General features: G+C 42.3%; 1 protein-coding gene across 1 annotated transcript; it reads right to left on the reverse strand.

Annotated features, from left to right (window-relative positions):
• Positions 1–13,883: 13,883 nt before the first annotated feature.
• Positions 13,884–26,302, reverse strand: MNX1 (motor neuron and pancreas homeobox 1). The gene is made up of 3 exons (XM_040434034.1): positions 25,825–26,302; positions 21,236–21,396; positions 13,884–14,243 (listed from the first exon to the last, which is right to left on the reverse strand). Exons 1-3 carry the CDS (start codon positions 26,300–26,302, stop codon positions 13,884–13,886), a joined length of 999 nt encoding a protein of 332 aa, XP_040289968.1.
• Between the last annotated feature and the right edge of the window lie 822 nt (positions 26,303–27,124).

Genomic DNA, 27,124 nt, shown 5'->3' on the forward strand with positions numbered 1-27,124 from the left:
ACTGCCCTTCGACCCCCATGCAGCCTGGGAATCTATCACATGTGTTAACAAGAGTTGATAAAGGCTGCAAATTGCCTTTTATTGAGGCCGAGAGCTTTTGTCAATTGTCTACAGGCTATTAGTTACATTGTGATAATGATGATGGGGAAACACTCGGATTTATCCAGAACAGTTCCTGTTTGTGTAGTGTCCTAAATGGGACCATCACAGCAATGCGGTGGGGTAAAGGTGGCCATACATAGTAGCTGGCGGTCATACGCTTCTTCCTGGCTCCCTCAAACACATGCATGCTCAGCCAAACATACATGTTCTCCATGGGGAGAGGGGAATAAGCCACTGCCAGACATCTCTTATCTTATGGGAGTACAAAGGATCAGGCATTTTAAATGTCCTTCTTGACTCCGAAATCTGGTTCTGCCACCATCTGTGGGTTTAGCTGACTTAGTGTAGGACTGCCATGAGATAGGCACATGAACGTTTCTTTTTTTTTTGTTCAGATCTACTCACCATCATCTTCTTGTGTATATCCAGATACTGAAAACCTCCATAGACCTAATACCTTCCTACCTACATTAATACATTTGTAGTCATTATCTCTGGAAGCAATTCTAGGTCTGTACAGGTCTTCAGTCTCTGGATGTCCCCCCAAATTTTTTTCATTCACTGCTGAAACTCTGTGTACCGCCATACGGTGCGCCATGTGCCCCCACTTGTAGGAAGAACCGATGCAAAATACAGGATCTGACGGAGTGTGTTACAATTTTTCACATTCCTGAATCTAACATAAAAAGCATCACTGATAATTAAATAATGAAATCTGAGGCATATGGATGTACAGTAGAGCCCCATAGAGGTCTATGGGTGCCCTATTTAACTTTGAGATTGTACAAAGCCATAATAACACCATGTGCATGAAGACGTGGGTTATAGTTACACATCCCATATTTCTTTGTATGCGCCATAAACTGTCAGTCTGCAAATCTCCTATTACAGAAACTGAAGTATGCAGACGTATGCATTAAAAAAAAAAATTATTCCCTATAAGTTAATTTTCAAAAAGATAAGCATAAATAAAAAGTATATGCATTTTTATTTTAAAGACTGGAAAGAGAGGGAAGGAACCAGTAGAAGACTTACCTACTGGTCAGAACTCCAGTGTGTATATATTATTAAAACTGTTGCAGCCATTTTATTAAGTGAATATATTTAAGAAAAAAATAAAAATAAAAATGTGTATATTATACTAGCAGAAGGACCTGACTTCGCACGGGTATATTTCATTTATTTACTGTTTGTGTGCAGGCTCGGACTGACCCACCGGGGAGCCGGGGAAATCCTCGGTGGGCCCCTGCCTAGTTGAAGCCCCGCCCCTCACGGACATTTCTCTCACCAGGAGCAGCTCCAGAGACTGGACTAAACACTAGGTTGTGGTTACAGGACCTGTGGGGATGTCAGTCATGTGATCAGCCATGTGTGTGGGAGGAGTTAGGGGAACACAGGCTGTGCTGTGGAAAATGCAAAGGTATTTTTATGTAGGGAAGGTGTGTATAAAGCAGTGTATGGCAGCGTCAGGCGGGCGTAGTGTATGGCAGCGTCAGGCGAGCGCAATGTATGGCAGAGTCAGGCGGGCGCAGTGTATGGCAGTGTCAGGCGGGCGCAGTGTATGGCAGCGTCAGGTAGGCCCTTTATTATGTAAAAAAATAAATAAAGATAGACATATTGTCACAGTGTAGTTCACTGTGACACGGGTTACCATGTTGCTCGCTTTAGTAGCTCTTGGGCGTACTGGCTGCGGTGGATGCCATGTAGGCTGATTACCTGATGAATAAACGAAACGCTCATTCATCGGGTACCGTAATTCGATCATTTACTGGAAATAGATTGTGCTGTGTAATCACAATCTGCTGCCGGCAAACAACTAGCCAGTATGGGGAAGAACATTGGCAGTAGTGATCACTGCTCCCATACAATGGAGATCACTGCATGTAAATACAGCGTTCTCCTCTGTTAAAGAGCAGGCAATTGTCGGGAAGGAACGCTTCCTTCCCAACAATCTCCTGCTCTGTCGCCCTGTGTAAAGGGACCTAACAGATTAGGTTATCAACTACAATGAGCTGCTTAATGAGAAACAATTTGATATACTGTAGAGCAGTGCACAATAGTAAATACCGTTCTGTTTTGCACACTGTATTGTGTGCGAAACTACAAATATTCATGTGCATGAGCCCGAAAAATGAACAAGTAATATTTCTTTTTGGTAGTTGTAGGGTGGGCCCCTAGAATAATTTCAACTGGTGAGCCCGAGGCACCCCAGTCCGACACTGTTTGTGTGTGTCGTTAAAAGATATTGACCGTATCCCCCCATAACAGTGACCTTTACAGCATCCAACCCCCTTAACAGTGAACTCCACAGCCCCCACCCCTTAACACTTACTCCCCACAGTGCCCCGACTCCTTAACCCCTTAAGGACACAGCCTTTTTACACCTTAGGACCAGGCCATTTTTTGCAAATCTGACCAGAGTCCCTTTAAGTGCTGATAACTTTAAAACACTTTGACTTATCCAGGCCGTTCTGAGATTGTTTTTTCGTCACATATTGTACTTCATGACACTGGTAAAATGAAGTCAAAAAATTATTTTTTTTTGCACCAAAAAATACCTAATTTAACAAATATTTGGAAAAATTTAGCAAATTTCAAAGTTTCAGTTTCTCTACTTCTGTAATACATAGTAATACCCCCAAAAATTCTGATGACTTTACATTCCCCATATGTCTACTTCATGTTAGAATTATTTTGGGAATGATATTTTATTTTTTGGGGATGTTATAAGGCTTAGAAGTTTAGAAGCAAATCTTGAAATTTTTCAGAAATTTACAAAAACTAAATTTTTAGGGACCAGTTCAGGTCTGAAGTCACTTTGCGAGGCTTACATAATAGAAACCACCCAAAAATGACCCCATCTAAGAAACTACACCCCTCAAGGTATTCAAAACTGATTTTACATACGTCGTTAACCCTTTAGGTGTTGCACAAGAGTTATTGGCAAATGGGGATGAAATTTGAGAATTTCATTTTTTTGTCTAATTTTCCATTTTAACCCATTTTTTCCACTAACAAAGCAAGGGTTAACAGCCAAACAAGACTGTATCTTTATTGCCCTGACTCTGCCGTTTACAGAAACACCCAATATGTGGCCGTAAACTACTGTACGGCCACACAGCGGGGCGTAGAGGGAAAGGTGCGCCGTTTGGTTTTTGGAGGGCTGATTTTTATGGACTGGTTTATTTACACCATGTCCCATTTGAAGCCCCCTGATGCACCCCTAGAGTAGAAACTCCCTAAAAGTGACCCCATCTAAGAAACTACACCCCTCAAGGTATTCAAAACTGATTTTACATACGTCGTTAACCCTTTAGGTGTTGCACAAGAGTTATTGGCAAATGGGGATGAAATTTGAGAATTTCATTTTTTTGTCTAATTTTCCATTTTAACCCATTTTTTCCACTAACAAAGCAAGGGTTAACAGCCAAACAAGACTGTATCTTTATTGCCCTGACTATGCCGTTTACAGAAACACCCAATATGTGGCCGTAAACTACTGTACGGCCACACAGCGGGGCGTAGAGTGAAAGGTGCGCCGTTTGGTTTTTGGAGGGCTGATTTTTATGGACTGGTTTATTTACACCATGTCCCATTTGAAGCCCCCCTGATGCACCCCTAGAGTAGAAACTCCCTAAAAGTGACCCCATCTAAGAAACTACACCCCTTAAGGTATTCAAAACTGATTTTACATACGTCGTTAACCCTTTAGGTGTTGCACAAGAGTTATTGGCAAATGGGGATGAAATTTGAGAATTTCATTTTTTTGTCTAATTTTCCATTTTAACCCATTTTTTCCACTAACAAAGCAAGGGTTAACAGCCAAACAAGACTGTATCTTTATTGCCCTGACTCTGCCGTTTACAGAAACACCAAATATGTGGCCGTAAACTACTGTACGGCCACACAGCGGGGCGTAGAGTGAAAGGTGCGCCGTTTGGTTTTTGGAGGGCTGATTTTTATGGACTGGTTTATTTACACCATGTCCCATTTGAAGCCCCCCTGATGCACCCCTAGAGTAGAAACTCCCTAAAAGTGACCCCATCTAAGAAACTACACCCCTCAAGGTATTCAAAACTGATTTTACATACGTCGTTAACCCTTTAGGTGTTGCACAAGAGTTATTGGCAAATGGGGATGAAATTTGAAAATTTCATTTTTTTGCCTTATTTTCCATTTTAACCCATTTTTTCCACTAACAAAGCAAGGGTTAACAGCCAAACAAGACTGTATCTTTATTGCCCTGACTCTGCCGTTTACAGAAACACCCAATATGTGGCCGTAAACTACTGTACGGCCACACAGCGGGGCGTAGAGGGAAAGGTGCGCCGTTTGGTTTTTGGAGGGCTGATTTTTATGGACTGGTTTATTTACACCATGTCCCATTTGAAGCCCCCCTGATGCACCCCTAGAGTAGAAACTCCCTAAAAGTGACCCCATCTAAGAAACTACACCCCTCAAGGTATTCAAAACTGATTTTACATACGTCGTTAACCCTTTAGGTGTTGCACAAGAGTTATTGGCAAATGGGGATGAAATTTGAAAATTTCATTTTTTTGCCTTATTTTCCATTTTAACCCATTTTTTCCACTAACAAAGCAAGGGTTAACAGCCAAACAAGACTGTATCTTTATTGCCCTGACTCTGCCGTTTACAGAAACACCCAATATGTGGCCGTAAACTACTGTACGGCCACACAGCGGGGCGTAGAGGGAAAGGTGCGCCGTTTGGTTTTTGGAGGGCTGATTTTTATGGACTGGTTTATTTACACCATGTCCCATTTGAAGCCCCCTGATGCACCCCTAGAGTAGAAACTCCCTAAAAGTGACCCCATCTAAGAAACTACACCCCTCAAGGTATTCAAAACTGATTTTACATACGTCGTTAACCCTTTAGGTGTTGCACAAGAGTTATTGGCAAATGGGGATGAAATTTGAAAATTTCATTTTTTTGCCTTATTTTCCATTTTAACCCATTTTTTCCACTAACAAAGCAAGGGTTAACAGCCAAACAAGACTGTATCTTTATTGCCCTGACTCTGCCGTTTACAGAAACACCCAATATGTGGCCGTAAACTAATGTACGGCCACACAGCGGGGCGTAGAGTGAAAGGTGCGCCGTTTGGTTTTTGGAGGGCTGATTTTTATGGACCGGTTTATTTACACCGTGTCCTGTTTCAACCCCCCTGATGCACCCCTGGAGTAGAAACTCCCTAAAAGTGACCCCATTTTGGAAACTACGGGATAAGGTGGCATTTTTTTGGGGACTATTTTTAGGGTAAATATGATTTTTGGTTGCTCTATATTACATTTTTGTGAGGCAAGGTTACCAAAAATTTTAATTCTGAAATTTCATCTCCATTTGCCATTAACTGTTGAGGAACACCTAAAGGGTTAATAAAGTTTGTATAATCAGTTTTGAATACCTTGAGGGGTGTAGTTTCTTAGATGGGGTCAGTTTTGGGAAGTTTTTACTCTAGAGTGCATCAGGGGGGCTTCAAAAGGGACATGGTGTCAATAAAAAAGGCCATCAAAATCGGCCTTCCAGAAACCATGTCAGTCCTTTCCTTTTGCGGCCTCCCTTTTACTGATACAGCAGTTTACGACCACAAATGTGGTGTTTCTGTAAACTGCAGTATCAGGGTAATAAATATTAAGTTTTGTTTGGTTGTTAACCCTTGTTTTGTTACCGGAAAAAACGGATTGAAATGGAAAAGTGCCAAAAATAGCGGTTTTGGCACCGTTTTTTTTTTTTTTTTAACCGTGTTAATCTGGGGGGTTAGGTCATGGGATATTTTTATAGAGGAGATTCTTACGGACGCGGCAATACCTAATAAGTCTACTTTTTTTACAATTATTTAGGTTTTTGACTATATTATCTTTTTTGATACAAATCTTTTTTTTGGGTATCTCTAAAGTCTAAGGGTCATTTTTTTTTTTTTTTTTATCCAATTATCTCATGTTGGGGCTCATTTTTTGCGGGATGAGCGGACGGTTTTATTGGCACTATTTTGGGGGCTATATGACTTTTTTTTTCGCTTGCTATTAAAGTTTTTGTTATGTAAGGTGACAAAAAAATTCTTTTTTTGCACCTATTTATTTTTTATTTTTTGACCATGTTAATCTGGGGGGTTGGGTAATGGGGTATTTTTATAGAGGAGATTCTTACGGACGCGGCAATACCTAATAAGTCTACTTTTTTTACAATTATTTAGGTTTTAGACTATATTATCTTTTTTGATACAAATTATTTTTTGGGTATCTCTAAAGTCTAAGGGTCATTTTTAAAAAAAATTTTTTATCCAATTATCTCATGTGGGGGCTCATTTTTTGCGGGAGGAGCGGACGGTTTTATTGGCACTATTTTGGGGGCTATATGACTTTTTGATCGCTTGCTATTAAACTTTTTATTATGTAAGGTGACAAAAAAAAACTTTTTTTGCACCTTTTTTTTTTTTTTTTTCTTGACCGTGTTAATCTGGGGGGGTTGGTCATGGGGTAGTTTTATAGAGGAGATTATTACCGACGCGGCGATACCTAATATGTCTACTTTTAATAAATTATTTTAGTTTTTTTGGGTGTCTCAGGTCTGAGAACCATTTTTTTTTATCCGATGTCAGTGCTAAATTGGGATATAAATTTAGTACTCCATGGAAGTGTGATACTCCCTGAAGCAACCGTCAATGCAGAGGCCCGGATGATCGGGGCACGTGTCGCACTGAGTAGTCGTGTCCTTCCGTATCCCCCTCCTGCGACACACTCTGCACTTTTTTTGGGTTCGTCCCTTCTTTCCAGTATGGGGGACCACACCTGGAAAGTGTTGGCCAGGGACGATCCGGGCACCTACAGTTCCCGAGGTACTCCGGCCTGCTCTTTCCCGGTCCGAAAAGATCAGGGCCTTGAGGACTGCCTCATAGAACTGGAGGAATGTCCCTGTGCTGCCAGCGCTTCGGGATAGTACAAAAGAGTTGTACATGGCAACCTGCACCAAGTAGACCGCAACTTTTTTGTACCATGCCCGGGTTTTGCGCATGGCATTATATGGCTTGAGGACTTGATCCGAGAGATCAACTCCTCCCATATACCGATTGTAGGCGACGATACAATCGGGCTTGAGGACCGTTGCCGCGGTACCTCGCACAGGGACAGGGGTGATGCCGTTACCATGAATTGTGGACAGCATAAGGACATCCCTCTTGTCCTTATACCTGACCAGCAACAGGTTTCCAGTGGTAAGGGCATGGGTCTCACCCCTGGGGATAGGTACCTGGAGGGGGTGGGCAGGGAGGCCGCGTTGATTTTTCCGCACGGTCCCACAAGCGGACGTGGATCTGGCGGCAAGGGACTGGAACAAGGGGATACTGGTATAAAAGTTATCCACGTAAAGGTGGTAACCCTTATCCAGCAGTGGGTACATAAGGTCCCACACAAGTTTCCCGGTAACACCCAGAGTGGGGGGACATTCTGGGGGTTAAATCCGGGAATCTCGCCCCTCGTACACACGAAATTTGTAAGTGTACCCTGAGGTACTCTCACAAATTTTGTATAGCTTCACGCCATACCTCGCCCGCTTGGAGGGCACATACTGGCGGAAAATGAGTCTCCCCTTGAACGCAATGAGAGACTCATCAACCGCGACCTCCCTTCCAGGTACATAGGCCTCCATGAATTTGGCCCCAAAGTGATCGATGACCGGCCGTATCTTATACAGACGGTCATGGGCAGGATCACCTCGGGGGGGACATGCTGCATTATCGGAATAATGCAGACATTTCCGGATGGCCTCAAACCGGGAACGTGTCATGGCTGTACTGTAAAGTGGGGCCTGGTATAGGACGTCCCCACTCCAGTACAGCCTGACACTGGGTTTTTTGACCAGGCCCATATGCAGCACGAGGCCCCAAAATATCCTCATTTCGGCTGCACTGACCGACGTCCAGCCACCGGGCCTGGCCAAAAAGGAGCCCGGGTGTTGAGCGACGAACTGTTGGGCGTACAGATTCGTCTGCTCCACCATCAGATTTACCAGTGGGTCACTGAAAAAATGACAAAAAAAGTCATATTCAGTGTAGCCCACTGTGGAAATCTGGATTCCTGATTGGCCTACAAAATCAGGAATCACGGGCTCGTATCGCTCTGGGCTACACCAGACAAGTTCACCGGCAGGGGGCTCCGGTGGATTTAACTGGTGGGCCGGGAAACCAGTACGAGCCCCAGAGCTGCTCGTACTAGTGTGGGCCACAGGGTCCCTAACATGGCGGTCCCCTTGCTCCGCCTGGCGGCGTCTCCGCCGCCTTGGGGGCTCATCATCATCGCTAGATGATGAGGAGGATGCGGATGACAACAGGAATGTGGGGTCATCCTCATTCTCACTGGGACTCTCGGAGTCGGAGGCAAGCTGGGCGTATGCCTCCTCGGCCGAGAACGTCCGGCGGGCCATAGGGGAGTGTGTGTCTGCGTGTATATGTGCGTGTGTGTAACTCTTTATTTTGTGTGCGTGTGTGTGGGGGCACGGGTGTTCACGAACTCACCCTAAAACTATCAGAAAAAAAATAAAATAAACTAACTAAAAAAAGGGCAAAAAATGTGGGGAAAAAAAATCAAAACCGCTGATCAACTGTCCGAAGTTGATCAGCGGTGGGGTGTGCGATGCGCTAACAGTGGCCGGACACTAAGTGCCGGCCACAATCAGCGTACACAAAAAAAAAAAAAAAGCACCCCCAAAAAGGTGGGGGGGGAGGCAGGGGGGGGGCAAGTGGCAGCACCCCTGGGGGGTCTAGGGTCACACAGCTGTGCTGTGGACCCCAGACACCCTAACTTAGGGTGATGCAATCAAAGTAAGAAAAGTTCAGTAACTAACTTTCCCTTTTTTTTCCCTGCCTAAACCAAACTTTCCCTATGCTGTCCCTATGTACCTGATGGGGGGTGCTAGGGCACAGATCGGGTCCTGGGGGCACAGATCGGGTCCTGGGGGTGCTGGCACCGATGGTGGACACACGTGCAGGCAGCTCCTCTCCCCTCCGGCTCCGGAACACAAAAGGAGGAGGAGAGGAGCGCCTGCCTCTTTTGAATTTGGCGCCGGACCGCCCACAGACCAATCGGAAAGCGATCCTGAGTGGTGATGTCACCATCAGCTCTCAGGATCGCTGGATGGTGATTGGTGGGGTGAAATCACACCACCATCACCATCCTGTTCCGGGTTATCGGGTCTTCAGAGACCCGAACAACCCGGAAACGCAGAAAACCGCAGGTCTGAATTGACCTGCGGTTTTCTGCGATCGCATACATGGGGGGGTCACCGGACCCCCCGGCGCATTTGCCCCAAGTGCCTGCTCAATGATTTGAGCAGGCACGGGGTTCCGATCACCGCCCGCCGCGCGGCGGTGATCGAAAATACACAGGGCGTACAGGTACGCCCTGTGTCCTTAAGTACCAGGGCACAAGGGCGTACCTGTATGCCCTATGTCCTTAAGAGGTTAAAATGTGACCACCACAGCATCTCACCCCCCCCTGAACTTCATAGCAGCCCGTCCCTTTAACAGTGACCTCTACAACACTCCACCTGCCCCACTAACAAAGACCTCCACAGCGGCCTGACCCCCTTAACAGTGACCCTCTACAGCGGTCTACCCCTTAACAGTGTCCTCCACAGCACCCCGCCCTCTTAACTGTGACCTCCACAGCAGCCTACCCCCTTAACAGTGACCCCCTCACACCTCCTCACCCTTTTAACAGTGACCTCCACAGCACCCCGTTCCCTTAACAGTAACCTCCACAGTGCCCGGCCCTTTAACAGTGACTTCCACAGTACCTCACTGCCTTAACAGTGACCTCCACAGCGGCCCACCCCCTTAACAGTTACCTCCACAGTGACCTGTCCCCTTAACAGTAACCTCCACAGTGCTCACCCCTTTAACAGTGACTTCCGCAGTACCCCCACTGTCTTAACAGTGACCTCCACAGAGGCCTGCTCCCTTAACAGTGACCTCCAGAGTGCCCTGCCCCCTTAACAGTAACCTCCACACCGCCTGCCCCTTTAACAGTGACTTCCGCAGTACCCCCACTGCCTTAACAGTGACCTCCAAGGCGGCCCACCCCCTTAACAGTTACCTCCACAGTAACCTGTCCCCTTAACAGTAACCTCCACACCGCCTGCCCCTTTAACAGTGACCTCCACAGTGACCCCTTTATGTGAGTTACATCAGCCTCTACAACAACGTTGGCTAAGCGTCGCAATCAAAATCATATTAACTCATACATAAGCTGTCTTATACTAAGAATGTCCTTCGTTGCCTATAGCGACCAATATGAGCTCAGATTAATGACCTGAAGCAAAATAGAAGCTGAGCTGTGATTGGTTGCTATATGCAATCTGATGAATATCCAGGCTAACTGCCACAACAGCCAACAGACAAGGGCTCCTGTAGTTTGGCGGTTAGGTTACTAAGTGTATTTTTTGGCAAATAATTGGAAAGCGCAGGGATATATATATATATTTGCAAGAAAAAGTAAGTGGACCCCTTGGAATGACCTGGATTTCTGCATTGATTTCTAATTAATTGTGGTCTGAAGTCACAGAAACAGTGGGGCAGATTTACTATTAAAAATGCGCCAATTTTTTGGTGCGTTTTATGCCAAAAATCTGTTGTCAATGCTTTGCATCACATATACTGTTTTATACTTTTTTCTAAGCACTTTATGCCTCGTCCAAGCAGAGGGCGTGGCTTCACAAGAATGGGGCGTGGCTTCACAGCGAAAGGGACGTGGCCTAAATGCACCTCCGTGTGCCAAAAATGCACCAAAGTTTTGGCGCATTTTCGAATGAATCTACAAAAACTAATAAGGGACGTAAACTGAGACTAGACAGCTTTATTTTTGTGCACAGTAACTGTGACTAATATAAAGACAGATTTTTATTCTTAGACAAAGTACGACACTATTAGTGAATCTGCCCCAATGAGTTAAGGTCAGGAGGACTCTGACTCCGCCATTCCAAAACACAAATCTTCATCTTTTCCGTTCATTCTTTAGTTGATATACCTGTGTGCTTTTGGTCATTGCCTTGCTGTACCACCCAGCATCTCTTCAGCTTGAGGTCATGGCCGGCTCCCCTTACGTTCTCCTGTAAAATGTTTTTACTACACCTTAGACTTCATTGTTCCCTCAGTGATCAAAAGTGTCCAGACCCTGAGACAGCTCCAAACCACGATGCTCCCTCCACCATGCGTCACACTTGGGATGAGGTTTTAGTGTTGGTGTTAACGTTTTTGTTTCCAACATCATTAGCCCTGAAGGCGCGGATGATACTTTGGAACATGTTTTGGGCCTCGGTATCAAATCTTGGATCGATCTGTCCTACTTGTTTAGTTTGGTACTATGAACTGCAGACACAGTGCTATATACCACAGTGTGACAATCGGGGACTTGTCCCAATCTACTGCTGGGTGCTGTCACAGGGCGCCAAGCGACGCGATCTCCCTGCGCTGCGCAGCCAGCGTCCTGCCTCTCTCCCTGAGCGGTGACGCACGCGGCGTCCCCGTCTCCCAGGTAACAGGGGGCAGAGCGGACCTGACTGCGCTCCTGCTGTCTGTGCGGTCGGAGTCCTCCGTTCCCCTGGCAACAGTATCAGGCTGAGCACCGAGCTGGCCACTCGGTGCTCGGCTTCTGTGTCTGAGCAGGTCATGTGACGTAAGCCACGTCACATGACCTTAGCCTTTCACTATTTATACAGCAGCCTGCTGGCCACAGGTTGCCTGTGATTTTAGTCCTGTGCCTACTGCTACTACTGGATTTTGACCCTTGGCTTTTGTACTCTGACCCGACCTCGCCTGCCCTTGTGTACTGACGTGACCTCCAGGTTTGACCCTCGGCTTGTACTCTGACCCGTCCTTGCTATTCCTTGTGTACTGACGTGACCTCCAGGTTTGACCCTCGCCTTGTACTCTGACCTGTCCTTGCTATTCCTTGTGTACTGACGTGACATCCTGGTTTGACCCTAGGCGTATTTGTTTACCGTCCTTGTTACCCCTGCTCGCCTACGTTAGTGTTGATCTCTGGCATTTCAGTATTGCTCCTGGCACTTTACGTGACTTCGGATCCATCTGCAGGGTTCCCTCCTACTGCCTCTGCCTGGCTATATTCTGTCTCTGTCTGCTCTGCCTCTCTGCACTTATAGAGGTTAGGGACCATCGCCCAGTTACGCCCGTCGCCTAGGACGGGTAGTGTAAGTAGGCAGGGACAGAGGCGTGGGTGGCAGCTAGTGGGTGCACTTCCTCTTCCCCTCTCCCTAGTGCATGACAGGTGCAGTGAATTACAAATACAATACACTCCTGGCTAGGGACAGGATCCAGTCAGTTTTTAATTTATTTAACCTCATTTCAGAAATGTCAAGTCATAATTGAATGCAATGTGATAGAGGGGGAATGTGGTAGCACCGGTGCCTTACAGCGCTCGGGTCCCAGGTTCAAATCTAACCAAGGACAACATCTGCATGGAGTTTGTATGGGTTTCCTCTGGGTACTCTAGCTTCCTCCCACACCCCAAAGACATACTGATAGGGAACTTAGACTGTGAGCTCCACTGGAGACAGTGAGAAATAATAATGTCTGCAAAGCGCTACGGAATATGTCAGCGCTATATAAGGGAGTAAAATGAATATACTGTTTTGCTTATATGACAAACTAGTTCTAAACTCAGTTGAATTGCCTTCTGCTGAACATTCGGGCTCATTATTTTGTCAGAGCCTGTGAACATCAGAGGACACCTCTAATATCCTGGTGGGTGATAGATAGATAGATAGATAGATAGATAGATAGATAGATAGATAGATAGATAGATAGATAGATAGGATATAATAGTGGGTGATTTATTTAACCCATATAGCAGCAATGTCATTGCTCCATTGAGTAGAGCTGAAACGTTGCTGCTATATGGGTTAAAAAAAATCCCCCACTATTTTTCCACTAAATTTTGGAGTGCTGCCTTCTTTTGCTCAATATATACAAGTGGACCTTGGTTGCTGGTCTCAGGAGGGATTCTGCACCCGCTGTGTTTGTGTGCTGCTATAGATAGATAGATAGATAGATAGATAGATAGATAGATAGATAGATACATAAACAGATAAATAATAGATAGATAGATAATAGATGGATGACAAATAATAGATAGATAATAGATAGATAGATAGATATATAGATACATAAACAGATAAATAATAGATAGATAGATAGATAGATAGATAGATACCGTAGATAGATAATTTAAAGAAAAGTCTAGGCAAATAATTCTCATATAAAACAAATTTATTTTACACACCATCATTAAGATGGTGAAGCTAAATAATAATTTAGCATGCATAAGTAGAGGTATCTTTTCTTTTATAAATACAATATACAAAAATACAGTATATAGTCGTAGTATCTCCACCATTCAGATAGTAAACATATCCATATGGTTATGACACAGAGAATCCATGTCCCGTTATGATCTCCCCCTCCTCGAAGTCTGTTCACACTTATAATCCCTACCTAGAACAGAAATGGGACAGGTATGTCGTCTCAGTAGGAGCAAAGGGTCTCACTGACCATCATGGGCAAAATAAGACAATAGATGAACTTGACCGGAGGGAGAGGAAGAAGTCTCATTGTGGCTAAAATGACATTTTCTTAGCAATATATCTCCTTGTCTTTGATAATCCTCGTAGATATGACTCCCATTTATAATACTGTGGCCACAAGCTTTCTGAGTTCATTTCTGAGGAGACCTTGCACCCTAGCACAAGGCTCAGTGCACCTGACTGTTCTGCTGATGACTATTCTCCTCCTCCTCCGACGTACAGTCAGATGAATGATGGTAGAAGTGCTTGTCATCTCTGTGCTCCTCATCCTCCTCATCTTCCTGGTCCTCCTCTTCGTCCTCACTGTCTGTATAGTCTCTGGGTAGGCGACTACCTGCTTTGAGTGGTTCCCCCCTTGAGTGTAAACGGTAGGTGGAGGACTTTTCATCCTGATTGTCCTCTGAACATTTCTCCTCACAGCTCCCCTTGCCTCCTCTCTGCTGTTTCTCTGAATCCTGGACAGCCTGTTCCTTGGCCTTCTTGCTCCTCTTCCATTTCATACGTCTGTTCTGGAACCAGATCTTTACCTGTTAGAATAAGAAGAAAATGTTCAGTTGCTTGGAAAAATGTGGTCTCCCCAAGTTCAAGAAACACAAAGTTTATACAAAGGACAACAGGGCAAAAAAACCCTCAAATATGTGTAATGTTCGGGGCAGGTGGTTATCAGCCCTGAAAACAACTAAAAAAATTGGACAATGGGAACAGATACTTTTTTTTCTAAAAGACACTGCATTCACCTGCACTGAAAACGGCTTTTAAAGAGCATCTGTCAGCATGATCAACCCTATTAAAACAGACATACCACCTGTTAAGGTTGACGCTGATGAGTTAAATGATCAGTCTGTATTTAAAATCCTTGGCCCCATTGTAGAGAAATCTACACTTTGTTGCATATTCTAATGAGAAGTTCAGAGCACCAAGGAGCAGGTCTAGCCCTTCGGAGCACCGCTTCACCACCACATTTCCCCCTTAGCCACCCCCCCCCCCTCCGCTTGAGGGACAGGGCCAGGCATCCTGACAGTCTTCATGCCTGACCCTGTAATCCAGCCCTTGAGCAGTTCTCTGATGCTGAGATCCAAACTGTGCACGTGCCAATCCAACATTCATCGGCGCTTGCGCAGGAAGTCCAGGCAGGAAGACAGTGAGGATGCTTGGCCCTATCACTCAATGAAAGGGGGAGTGGCTGAGGGGGAAAGGCAGTAGTGAAGTGGTGCTCCGAGGGGCAAGGCCTGCTCCTTGGTGCTCTGAAACCTTATTAGCATGTACAAAAAAAGTGCAGATTTCTCTACAATGGGGGCACTAATTTTAAATATAGAGGGATCATTTAACTCATTAGGATAAATGATAGCAGGTGGTATGCCTGGTTAAATAGTGTTGATCATCCTGACAGATGCTCTTTCAAAGGTGCACTACAAGCTATTTGCAGTGCTGGTGAATGGAATGTTTTTCAGAAAACAAGTATCTTCCCCCATTGTCCAATTTGGTAGCTCATTTGTTTGCAGGGATCGTTTTTACCTCCGCAGGATCAACCCTAACAGGCAGCATGCCTGGTTTAATAGGACTGATCACGCTGACAGATGCTCTTTGCATAAAATACATTCTTCACATCAGCTGTATTATTTTTGCACAATGACAATTTGTAGGTTTATCCTGAGATGGTCTTTTTCCAGTTTTGATCATATTTTGGGTCAAACTTAGGGTTGAACACAGGAGAGTAACATTATCTGGTGTTTGGCAGGGAAAGGGCACACGAGAGTGACCCTCTAGCGCGTGGATTGTGACTGTTCTGCTGTAATAAATGCTGTGGAATACATCGCACTACTACATACATGTTATTTTATGGGTATAAACCAGATGGCACATGAGAATATTTCCCCTCGGATATCACAATGCTTAAATTCTACAGCAGCCATAGGAGATATTTGGTAGCCAATAACCCGGGAAGTATTATAACATACATTGTAGTCAATGCAGCCAACAGTTATTAGAAAATAGGAAATCGTAAGGGCCCTTTCACACAACTGTATTTTTCTGTCCGCATCCGTTCCGCGGACCCATTCATTTCAATAGGGCAGTGAGCTGTCCGCATCCGCACTTCCATTCTGTGGCCCCGCAAAAAATATAGAACATGTCCTCTTCTTGTCTGTATTTGCTGACAAGAATAGGCCTTTCTATCATGGGGAAGGACGTGCAAAATGCAAGAAACGCACACGACTGGTATCCATATTTTGCGGATCTGCAATTTGTGGCTTGCAAAAACGGATATGGTCGTGTGAATGGGCCCTAATTGTGATCGAAGGGGTTGTCCCACCAAAAAATATTCTGCGTTTTTCAAAGCAGCACCTAGATCTGAATTTTTTTTTTAAATTGCATGTAATTAAAACTGTTGTATAGCCGCTGAGCTATTCAATACAATGTAACTGTATAGCGCCTCCTGCTGTCTGCTCTTTTCCTTATTTCTCTGTCCACCTCAGTAACATCAACAAAGCGAATACACATGCTCAGTTCCATTTTTCAACTGCCACCAGTCAGATCTACTGGTAGAAGCTATGACAGTTACAAGGAGAGAGCTGCAGCAGAAAGGGCACACCCCCTGAGCTGTGATACGGAGAGAGTTGCAGCAGAAAATACACGCCCCCTGAGCTGCCTGCTTGACATAAATCTAGCAGATCAATAAATGAGATCTCTGGTTCTAGCTTTGTTAGAAAGAGACTGTCAAGTACTATATGATTAAAAACTCAAGCAGCCCCTGTAAATGGTCTAAAATAACAAAATAATTCATTCTCACCCCATTTCTTCTCTGCTTCATCCAAGTCTGCACCCCAGTCCTCCCAGCTGCTGTTAGTTTTCCTGGCTGCAGCAGTGACGTGTCATGTACTGCTGCGGTCAGTGATTGGCTGCCCGGCGACCTGTACGCACAAAACACCACCGCTGCAGCCAGGAAGATGACGTCAGCGGCAGGAAGGATTGGAGTGCATCGATGGGAACGGCATGGGAGAAAAGGGAAGTATAGCTTTTTTTACTTTAGACCATTTGTAGGGATTCCTTTCTGGGATTCTCGTCCCCACCTATCCTTTGGTTGAACATGATGGACTTATGTCTTTTTTCAACCGTATTAACTATGTAGGGACTGCTTGAGTTTTTATTTAACTCTGACAACCCCTTTAACAATGATATAGATAGGCTGATTGCAGTTTAGTTTGTAGCATCATAGTACTGATATTTCCAAGTACAATATATTCCAATTTCCCAACATATTCTGCAGTGAAGTTCACAGGTTGTCCCTAGTCACATCAGTCCTATAAAAGACACAAATGCTCTATACATTGTGGGCAATTTCACAAGAAATAACCAGAGTGTCAGGGGCAGGTTTCTGATTGTAACCACCACTTCCGCCATCCGTCTCTGAAGTTCAGCAGAATAGATGTTGGATGGAAAGTCACACATTCATTAGCCCCAAGCTTCTCCACCGACCTCTGCCATTCTTATTTACAGTATTATACCTACTCCCCGTTTCCATCCACCCTCATCTTCTATACACACGTCCAGTGCTCAGTGCTGAACCAGTTGGCCACCATGTTACATATCTTCTCTTGTCGGCATCTCTCACCCCCTGCTGCCTATTCCACCTACATCTTGTGGGTATGCCATGACTATGCTTTAAAGAGGCCCTGTCACCTATCCTGACATGTCTGGTTCTAGTAAACAACTGTATCCCACTTGAAATGACAATTCAGAATAATCTATTTTTATGACGATATGTTGTGCCATTCCTCCATTATTCCTACTAGAAATGTATGAATTAATTGACAACTGGGTGTCCCTGCACATTCGGACAATATCTATCTATATCTCTTTATAACTAAAGTATCTATCTGTATGTTTGTATATGCACATCTATCTCTATCTATCTATCTATCTATCTATCATCTTTATGTGTATCTATATATCTCAATCTATCTGTCTATCTATCAATCTTTCTGTCTATATCTATCTATCTATCTATCTATCTATCTATCCTCTATCATTCATCCATCCATCCTAAGCTTTCCTTCACTTGGAGCAATGGTTCCATTCGTTGCCCTAGCCTTGTATCTCAATATCCTGGCCAAGACAAAATATCTTACTGGTACCTACCTAGCACCCAACACTCCTGCCTCAGCAAACTCAGGCCTCATGCACACGAACGTATTTTCTTTCCGTGTCCAGTCCGTTTTTTTTTTGCGGACCGTATATGGAACCATTCATTTTAATGGGTTCGCAAAAAAAACGGAAGTTACTCCGTGTGCATTCCGTTTCCGTATTTCCGTTCCACAAAAAAAAAAAAATAGAACATGTCCTATTATTGTCCGCATTACAGACAAGGATAGGACTGTTCTATTAGGGGCCAGCTGTTCCGTTCCACAAAATACGGAATGCACACGGACGTCATCCGTATTTTTTGCGGATTGCAAAATACATACGGTCGTGTGCATGAGGCCTTAGGGTGGGTTCACATGACATTTTATGCCTCCGTTTGACGTACGCGTTAGGAAAAAAGGATACAAAAACGCAGTGCACCACGTTCTTGTATCCTGCACGGTCCTGTAAAAAAAGTATATGTTTTTTTTAACAATGGTAAAAAAAAAAGTATACTTTTTTTAAATATCGGAACTCTCTGGGGGAAAGGATGCCACTGTATGATATCAGTCTGAGGCAGCCACGTTTTTTTGTATATGTTAAACGGACAGGAAAAAAAAACGTAATGTGAACCCACCCTAAGCTACATCCTTGTAGAAAAAAATAGACACCCATTAAAAAGATATCAATCCAATAGCATTGTGATTTTAATGGCAAAGGTCAAATCTTAGGACTGTCCCCATAAGACTCCATATTTAGAAGCATGGTGACCTTTTCCTTTGCCGCAGGTACTGATCTGTATCCTATCTGTCTGTAGGTGTGCGTCTATCATATCACGTTCACAATACTCCTTTGTGCCGCACTAACCAATGGCTCCTCCACAGCGCAGATTACTTCACTATTTTCGCATTATGTAGGATGATTGTAATGATGGCATTGTCCATCCAATGCTTGTGACAATTTTTCATGATCATTTGTTGGCGATTTGATAAATGCAGCTTGTGTGTACGGTTCTGTACATCCTCTAATTAATGGCGACAGCTAGAGATGATCGCCATGTGCGAGGGCCTCAAAGTCCTTGCCTGTATCATACAATAATCTCTGCCATCCTTACCGAAACTGATCTCTGCTGTAACGTGCAATCCTTCAGATCACTCACAAGATCAGTACAATGATCATACGTAGGCCGCCATTTTTTAAATGCACATTTGATCATCGCAGAAAGTGCTTGGTAAATGGAAATATCAGTCCTGCGCCATTTACTGATTGGATCAGATATAATGCAGAATAACTGTTACTATTTCTAGGAAACAAATGGATCGTATTGGATATTACTACATGTAAAAGTGGTTTATTGCTAACTAATCTATGTGATTATCCCTCCCATCCATCCTTTCATTCAACCCTTAGCCATCCTGCAGGCAGCCATGCATCTATGTACTGTCCTCTATGTTAGGATTTGGACCAGAGAGGGAAGTAGAAGGATTCTGAGATCAGGATTTGCTGCTTCCTCCTCTATATGTATATTATAATGATAGCCGCCCCTCCACACACCGAGTAATCTGCTCTGATAATGTCTGCCCTGGCCAAACCCTGTGGGGTTCAAGGGAGGCAGCTCCATTTAATTACAAGCTCCAGCATTTCCACCTGGTATCCAAGTACCCTGCATTAAAATGAACTCATCTCTGGCATCCTACCTCTCTGCACATCAGATTAGACAATACCACAGGACACAATGATAACATTTTATTGAAATCTCAACCTATAGGGGGCACTGTTCCTATTGACTTCTATGTGTGACATTATATTGTTTGCACAGCTGTGTGAATGAACTGTAGATATTCCTCCTGAGTCTGACTTTAACAGTGTGTGGAAATCTATCTATCTATCTATCTATCTATCATCTATTATCTATCTATCTATTATCTATCTATTATCTATCTATCTATTATCTATCTATTATCTATCTATCTATCTATCTATCTATTATCTATCTATCTATCTATATCTATCTATCTATCTATCTATCTATCTATCATCTATTATCTATCTATCTATCTATCTATCTATCTATCTATCTATCTCATATCTATCTATCTTTATGGCTCTTCCTTCACTCCCTCTATCCATGTGGCTTTTTTGCATGTATCTATTTCTTTAGTATCTCTCTATCTATCTATCTATCTATCTATCTATTATCTATCTATCTATCTATCTATATATCATCTATCTATCTATCTATCTATCTATCTATCTATCTATCTATCATCTATTATCTATCTATCTATCTATCTATCTATCTCATATCTATCTATCTATCTTTATGGCTCTTCCTTCACTCCCTCTATCCATATGGCTTTTTGCATGTATCTATTTCTTTAGTATCTATCTATCTATCTATCTATCTATCTATCATCTCATATCTATCTATCTATCTATCTATCTATCTATCTATCTATCTATCTATCTATCTATCATCTATCTATCTATCTATCTATCTATCTATCTATCTATCTATCTATCTATCTATCTATCTCTGTATAGTTCTTCCTTCTATCAATATAGCTTTGTATATTATCTCCATACCTGTTTATCTGTCTATGTGGTTAGTGCATACTTTAGATGACATTTACAAAGATACTTCATTCTATGGTCTTTTCCACCTGCTTCCTGTGTTGTAAATGACTTTACCAGGGTATAGACTGTTTCTCTGATGCCCATCTAGTCACCAGAACAGAAGTCTGACAAATCTTGTATCTTGTTAGGATAAAATAAACTGTGTTCAAGCATTTGCAAAAATAAATAAATAAATAAAATGAATAAAATAACAACCACACATAATGTTACAATGTAATCAGAAGACCAGCTAGCCCTACTAATAGCAGCACATCCCTTTAGCCTTCTGTGCAGGACATACTGTATTATTCCTCCTTGTTGCTGCAATCCAATACTGAATATGGACAATATAGCTACACTGGTCAGTAATGCTCGAAGGGCAATTATTATATGGGCAGCACAGAGCTGGCACTTTTCTGAGCCAGGAACCTGTGATCAAAGGGACTGATGAGCCATGACGACATAGTTGGAGATATGACGTCATACATCAATAATTCAGCTCTATGCAATGTAGTTTGAGGTTTCCCGGACTACAAACACTATTTAATGCCTAAACATGAACAATCATAACTAATAATAGTAATGATAATAATAGTACAATTCAATAGTAATAACAATAATGCGTCTGTTTTTAATGTATCAATACATAACGTTCATCAAATAATTGTAAGAGTTGGCAATTATTCCACACTGGTCCCACTACCTGATCATTATAGAACTGGTGTGTGCCAAGACTTGGGGTGAAACTATTAACAGACAGACAAATGGATCGTTAGAACTGTACCTGGGTTTCTGTAAGCATCAAGGATGTGGCCACTTCGAACCGTTTGGGTCTGGAGAGATATTTATTCAGCTTAAACTGATGCTCCAGCTCCAGCAGCTGTTGGCTGGTGAAGGCTGTCCGGGGTCTCCTGCACTTCCCCAGCAGATTGGACTGAGCCTGGGCTGCAGAAACAACGAAGCAATCTAAATATATGTATATATCACATATCTACATGGGAGGCATAATACTACTAACAGCAGGATACAGAGAAGAAAGCTACATGTAAAAACGTGCTTCTATCAAATCAACATAACATCATACACAGAGAAGAAAGCTACATATAGAAATATTTGTATATAGATACAGCATGGAGCCATAATACTAATCATATTTTACAGAGAAAAAAGCTACATATTAGTGTGTGTGTGTGTGTATAGATAGACAGACAGGTAGATACTACTACTAATAATAATAATAATAATAATAATACTGCAAGTCTAATGGAAACAAAGTGGAGTTTGTGTAGCAATGTATATAGGGTATAGTTTACTCTTTTTTTTTTTATTATTTTGTCTATATGTTCTCCCCTTTTTCTCTCTTTAAGTATATATCAGAATATCTGGATAAATTATCTGTCTTTTTCTCAATTTCTCTAGTTATATAGTTTCTATTATGTTTCTTTTTTTTATTCCCCTCTTTTTTTTTTATTATTTATCATTATTTATATTATCTTTGCAAATATATTTTGTATTCTGTCTCTATCTATTCTCTATTACACTGTGTATGTATGTATGTATGTATGTATGTATTTATTTATTTATGTAGGTATATCTACAATTACTATATCTTCTGTATTCTCACTCTTTCTGTCTATACATTATTATTATTATTATTATTATTATTATTATCTCCTCTTCAACTCTCTAAAGTATTCCTACCTTCCTTAGTTTAATTTTTTTCTTTTTTCTCCTATTTCTCCTTTCTTTTGTCTCTTTCCCGTTATGACTATATGTCTCTCTATGTCTATATCTCTCTATTCCTCCCCTATATATTTAAATCTCTGCATTCCTCCCCTTCTCTATATATTGTATATATCTCTGTATTCTTCCCCTTCTCTATATATTGTATATATCTCTGTATTCCTCCACTTCTCTCTTCCTCTATATATTGTATATATCTCTGTATTCCTCCCCTTCTCCATATATTGTATATATCTCTGTATTCCTCCCCTTCTCCATATATTGTATATATCTCTGTATTCCTCCCCTTCTCTCTTCCTCTATGTATTGTATATATCTCTGTATCCCTCTATATATTGTATATATCTCTGTATTCCTCCCCTTCTCTCTTCCTCTATATATTGTATATATCTCTGTATTCCTCCCCTTCTCTATATATTGTATATATCTCTGTATTCCCCCCCTTCTCCATATATTGTATATATCTCTGTATTCCTCCCTTTTCTCTTCCTCTATATATTGTATATATCTCTGTATTCCTCCCCTTCTCCATATATTGTATATATCTCTGTATTCCTCCCCTTCTCCATATATTGTATATATATCTCTGTATTCCTCCCCTTCTCTCTTCCTCTATGTATTGTATATATCTCTGTATTCCTCCCCTTCTCTCTTCCTCTATATATTGTATATATCTCTGTATTCCTCCCCTTCTCTATATATTGTATATATCTCTGTATTCCTCCCCTTCTCTATATATTGTATATATCTCTGTATTCCTCCCCTTCTCTCTTCCTTTATATATTGTATATATCTCTGTATTCCTCCCCTTCTCTCTTCCTCTATATATATTGTGTATATCTCTGTATTCCTCCCCTTCTCTCTTCCTCTATATATTGTATATATCTCTGTATTCCTCCCCTTCTCTCTTCCTCTATATATTGTATATATCTCTGTATTCCTCCCCTGCTCTCTTCCTCTATATATTGTATATATCTCTGTATTCCTCCCCTTCTCTATATATTGTATATATCTCTGTATTCCTCCCCTTCTCTATATATTGTATATATCTCTGTATTCCTCCCCTTCTCTATATATTGTGTATATCTCTGTATTCCTCCCCTTCTCTCTTCCTCTATATATTGTGTATATCTCTGTATTCCTCCCCTTCTCTATATATTGTATATATCTCTGTATTCCTCCCCTTCTCTATATATTGTATATATCTCTGTATTCCTCCCCTTCTCTATATATTGTATATATCTCTGTATTCCTCCCCTTCTCTCTTCCTCTATATATTGTGTATATCTCTGTATCCCTCTATATAATGTGTATATCTCTGTATTTCTCCCCTTCCTCTATGTATTGTATATATCTCTGTATCCCTCTATATATTGTGTATATCTCTGTATTCCTCCCCTTCCTCTCTATATTGTATATGTCTATATCTCTTCCTCTATATATTGTATATATCTCTGTATTCCTCCCCTTCCTCTATATCTCTTCCTCTCTATAATTTGATAAGACCATAGCTCTCTGCGGCACAGCAGCATCCATAGCATACTCTATGATATAAATCAGTGGTAATGCTGGCGCTCTCCTGCAGCCATAATACTCCTGGGTGTCACTTTAATAAGAAATAATATTCCCACAGAGCTGCGCTTTAATTTAAGGAGTTGAGATCACAATGAAATATATAAGGTTTTCTCATTGCAGGATGATGAGGATGGCTTGCTGGAATCTGTCTCAGGGCCATTACAGAACATGAAAGGAAAGGATGAGATGAGCAGTGATTTGTAATCAGCCTGATCAGTGTCACAGAGCCTTGTTCCAGCAGGTAATCCCTGCTATCTGACCAAGCAGCGCTGCATACCTGCCAGCCTGACAGAACAGCCCCCAGCTATCCCCCGCACACAGCCAGAGGAGCCTAGTGTAATCAGGGGTCTCTGCAGACACCATGCAGGGTCCTGAGTAACCAGTAAAGGGGGACTAAAAAAGATATAGCTATAGAGAAAGAAAGAAAGAAGAAAGAAAGAAAGAAAGAAAGAAAGAAAGAAAGAAAGAAAGAAAGAAAGAAAGAAAGAAAGAAAGAAAGAAAGAAAGGTGATCAATGTGGATCTAAAATAAAATATTAAATAAAGCAGAAAAAACGTGAGAAAAAGTAAAAAGAAAGAAAGAAAAACAAGGAAGAAAGAAAGAAACATGATAATGGATGGATAGATGATAGATAATATATAGATAGTTATATATAGATCATTTACGGTAGAGAAAAAAAAATTATGCGATTTCCCAATATCTCTCTATCTCTCTATCTCTCTATCTATTATCTATCTGTCTATATCTATCTATCTATCTATCTATCTATCTATCTATCTATCTCTCTATCTATCTATCGTACACAACACAAAAAGCCCTTGATTTAGTTAAACAAGACATACCTGTCAGCAGATTATAGGGGATTAGATCACATAGAGAACAATTAAGGCACAATGTCAAGCAGGAATTATTCCTGTACAGAATTTGTAATTTATTTATTTGGGGCTGGAGTAAATATGCAAGGTAACTTTCTAGTTAAAAAAATTATATCTATCTAATATCTATCTATCGATCTCTTTATCTATCCATCACCCGTGCATCCATCCAAGCCTTGGCCTGTTTGTTCCCCTCTGCATGATATAGATATAACGCACAATGTGGTGCTGATAATCGAGCCCTTATCTCCACTGGTAAATGAAGAAGCAGTAGATATGGCCTGTTACACCCAGTGAGACCCTCATCACCGGGCAGAACATGGACGTGAGGGATCTGGGACACGGAGCTCTTTGTACGTGGACATAGCAGTGCGGGTCCTGTCCTATACAAACACCACTCTGCTGCGCTCTCTGCTACATCATATACCCTGGACTCAGAATCTGCACCACTTCGGTATTGCTCGTTGTGCGGAGCTTTTTATATCTGTCATATATGTCACACACTGGACGTTTTTACTGGTTTATTGTATACAAATATGATAGTGTAATGAGAGTGGGTCAGTAATTATGTATACACATTGTCCCTGTCAGGGGAGGTAAATCAGCATCGAAAACAACAGAAAATAGTGAAAAACAATACAGAAAATAATACAAAAATGAGACAACAGAAAATAAGACAAAGCAAATATATATCAAAGTAATCGAACTAAATACAGAATAAATAAAAGTAAACCTGTATATGGAAGACACATCTATCATCACTTCTGTCTATATTATCCATCTTTTTATCTATCTGTTCTCTCTCTTTTATGTATCCATCTATCTACTATATCCCTATTATCTATGTATCTAAAAAATAAATAAATAATGAAAGCAGCACCAGAGGAAGACAATGTGAGAATGCAAATTCCTCTAGAAAGCATAGTTCAAATTTCCAAAATATAAAGTAGAAAATGAGACAACACTCATCGACCATAGCTATGGGTGAAGATGGAAGGTCACTGGTTCTCGCCATCTTTTGGAGCGTTGTCTCATTTTCTTTTTTTCTTATCTATCCATCCATTGTATTTCTTTCTATTATCTCTCTCGCTGGACACAGAGTCTTAGGGGATTTATAATGACATCCATCCTCATGCCAGCCTTACAATGACAGATGCCCTGGTAGTAAGTGGATACTCACAGTTAAAGTCTGCCATCTTGGGCAGCATCATGCCAGCAGTGGAGGCTCTCAGCCACTGGTCCAGCTGGAAGGTGCCAGCGCTGAACTTGATGGGGTCCACAGCATGGTGGGCATGGTGGGCTCCCTGGATCTGGGTGCTGTAGGGGTAGGACAGGGCTGGGTGCTGTCCAGCCGCTAGAGCCGCAGCCGCAGCCGAGTAGCCGTAGATCGGGTGCCCATACAGCGCCTGGTGCTGGGGGTGCATGGCCATCATGCTGCCAGGGTGCTGGTGGCTGCTGAGGAAGCCGGGCTTGGGAAGCAGTCCGTAGGTCCGAGGGGGTGATGGGCTCTCAGTCCTCAGGTCTGGGTGCTCGGAAGGCGGGCTGCCGGACATGGAGGAGGAGGACAGGGAAGTGACCAGGGACAGCGGGGATGTCTGCGGCTTCGGGGGGTCCATGGCCAGGAGGGCGTCTATCCGGAAGTTCTTGGACTTCTCCATGGATCCTCCGGGACTGGACCGAAGAGAAAACTCCTGGAGCACAAGCAACAGTCCTGGGCGGAGGAGCAGCGGCTGACAGCAGGGAGCAGGGAGCAGACTGCGGTCAGCACGTCCAGGTGTCCCGGGAACAGGGGCACACTGTCACTTGAAGGCCCGACTATCCGGTCTATTGGACGCCTTAGCCCCGGCCTCTGATTGGCGGAGAAGGCTGGTAGGCGGGGCCAGCGCTCAACCCTCCGAGAACCGATCCTGTTAATAATCTTATAGCACAAACTAATAACCAGCTGAAACTGATAGCTCCTCCCACTTCTCCTCCTCCAATCACCGGAGAGGAGCAGAGGTCACTGCTATAGCACTAGTAATAGCTATATAGAATTCCTAGCTACATGAACAGTATTATACAACACGTGATATATACAGTAGTATTAACTAGTACAATATATATATATATATATATATATATATATATATATATATGACATATAGCCACTAGGATAATATATATAGACATATAGACTAGTGATATATATGCTTATATACACAACACTAGTAATTACTAGTACATTATGTACATGCATCACTAGTAATTTATAGATATCTACATAAGTAGTATTATACAGCAAATATGATATACAGACATACACTAGTTATACTGTATAAATATTCATATACATATCATTAGTAATGTATAAATATCCACATACACTAGTATTTTATAGTACTTATGATATATGCAGAATATTATACAGTGTATATGATACATACACATATATATCATGGCAATATAACAAGTATTGCTTTATATATACACAGTAGTACTGA

The sequence above is a fragment of the Bufo bufo genome, chromosome 5 (assembly GCF_905171765.1).
Source record: "Bufo bufo chromosome 5, aBufBuf1.1, whole genome shotgun sequence".
In the NCBI taxonomy this organism is placed as follows: Eukaryota; Metazoa; Chordata; class Amphibia; order Anura; family Bufonidae; genus Bufo; species Bufo bufo.

Excerpts from the sequence above, each read along its gene's own strand:
- MNX1 (XM_040434034.1), bottom strand. The coding sequence starts at position 26,302 with ATGGAGAAGTCCAAGAACTTCCGGATAGACGCCCTCCTGGCCATGGAC. Across the intron at positions 21,397-25,824 it reads CAAGATGGCAGACTTTAACT|CCCAGGCTCAGTCCAATCTG; the intron begins GTGAGTATCCAC and ends TTGTTTCTGCAG. Across the intron at positions 14,244-21,235 it reads TGATGCTTACAGAAACCCAG|GTAAAGATCTGGTTCCAGAA; the intron begins GTACAGTTCTAA and ends TTATTCTAACAG.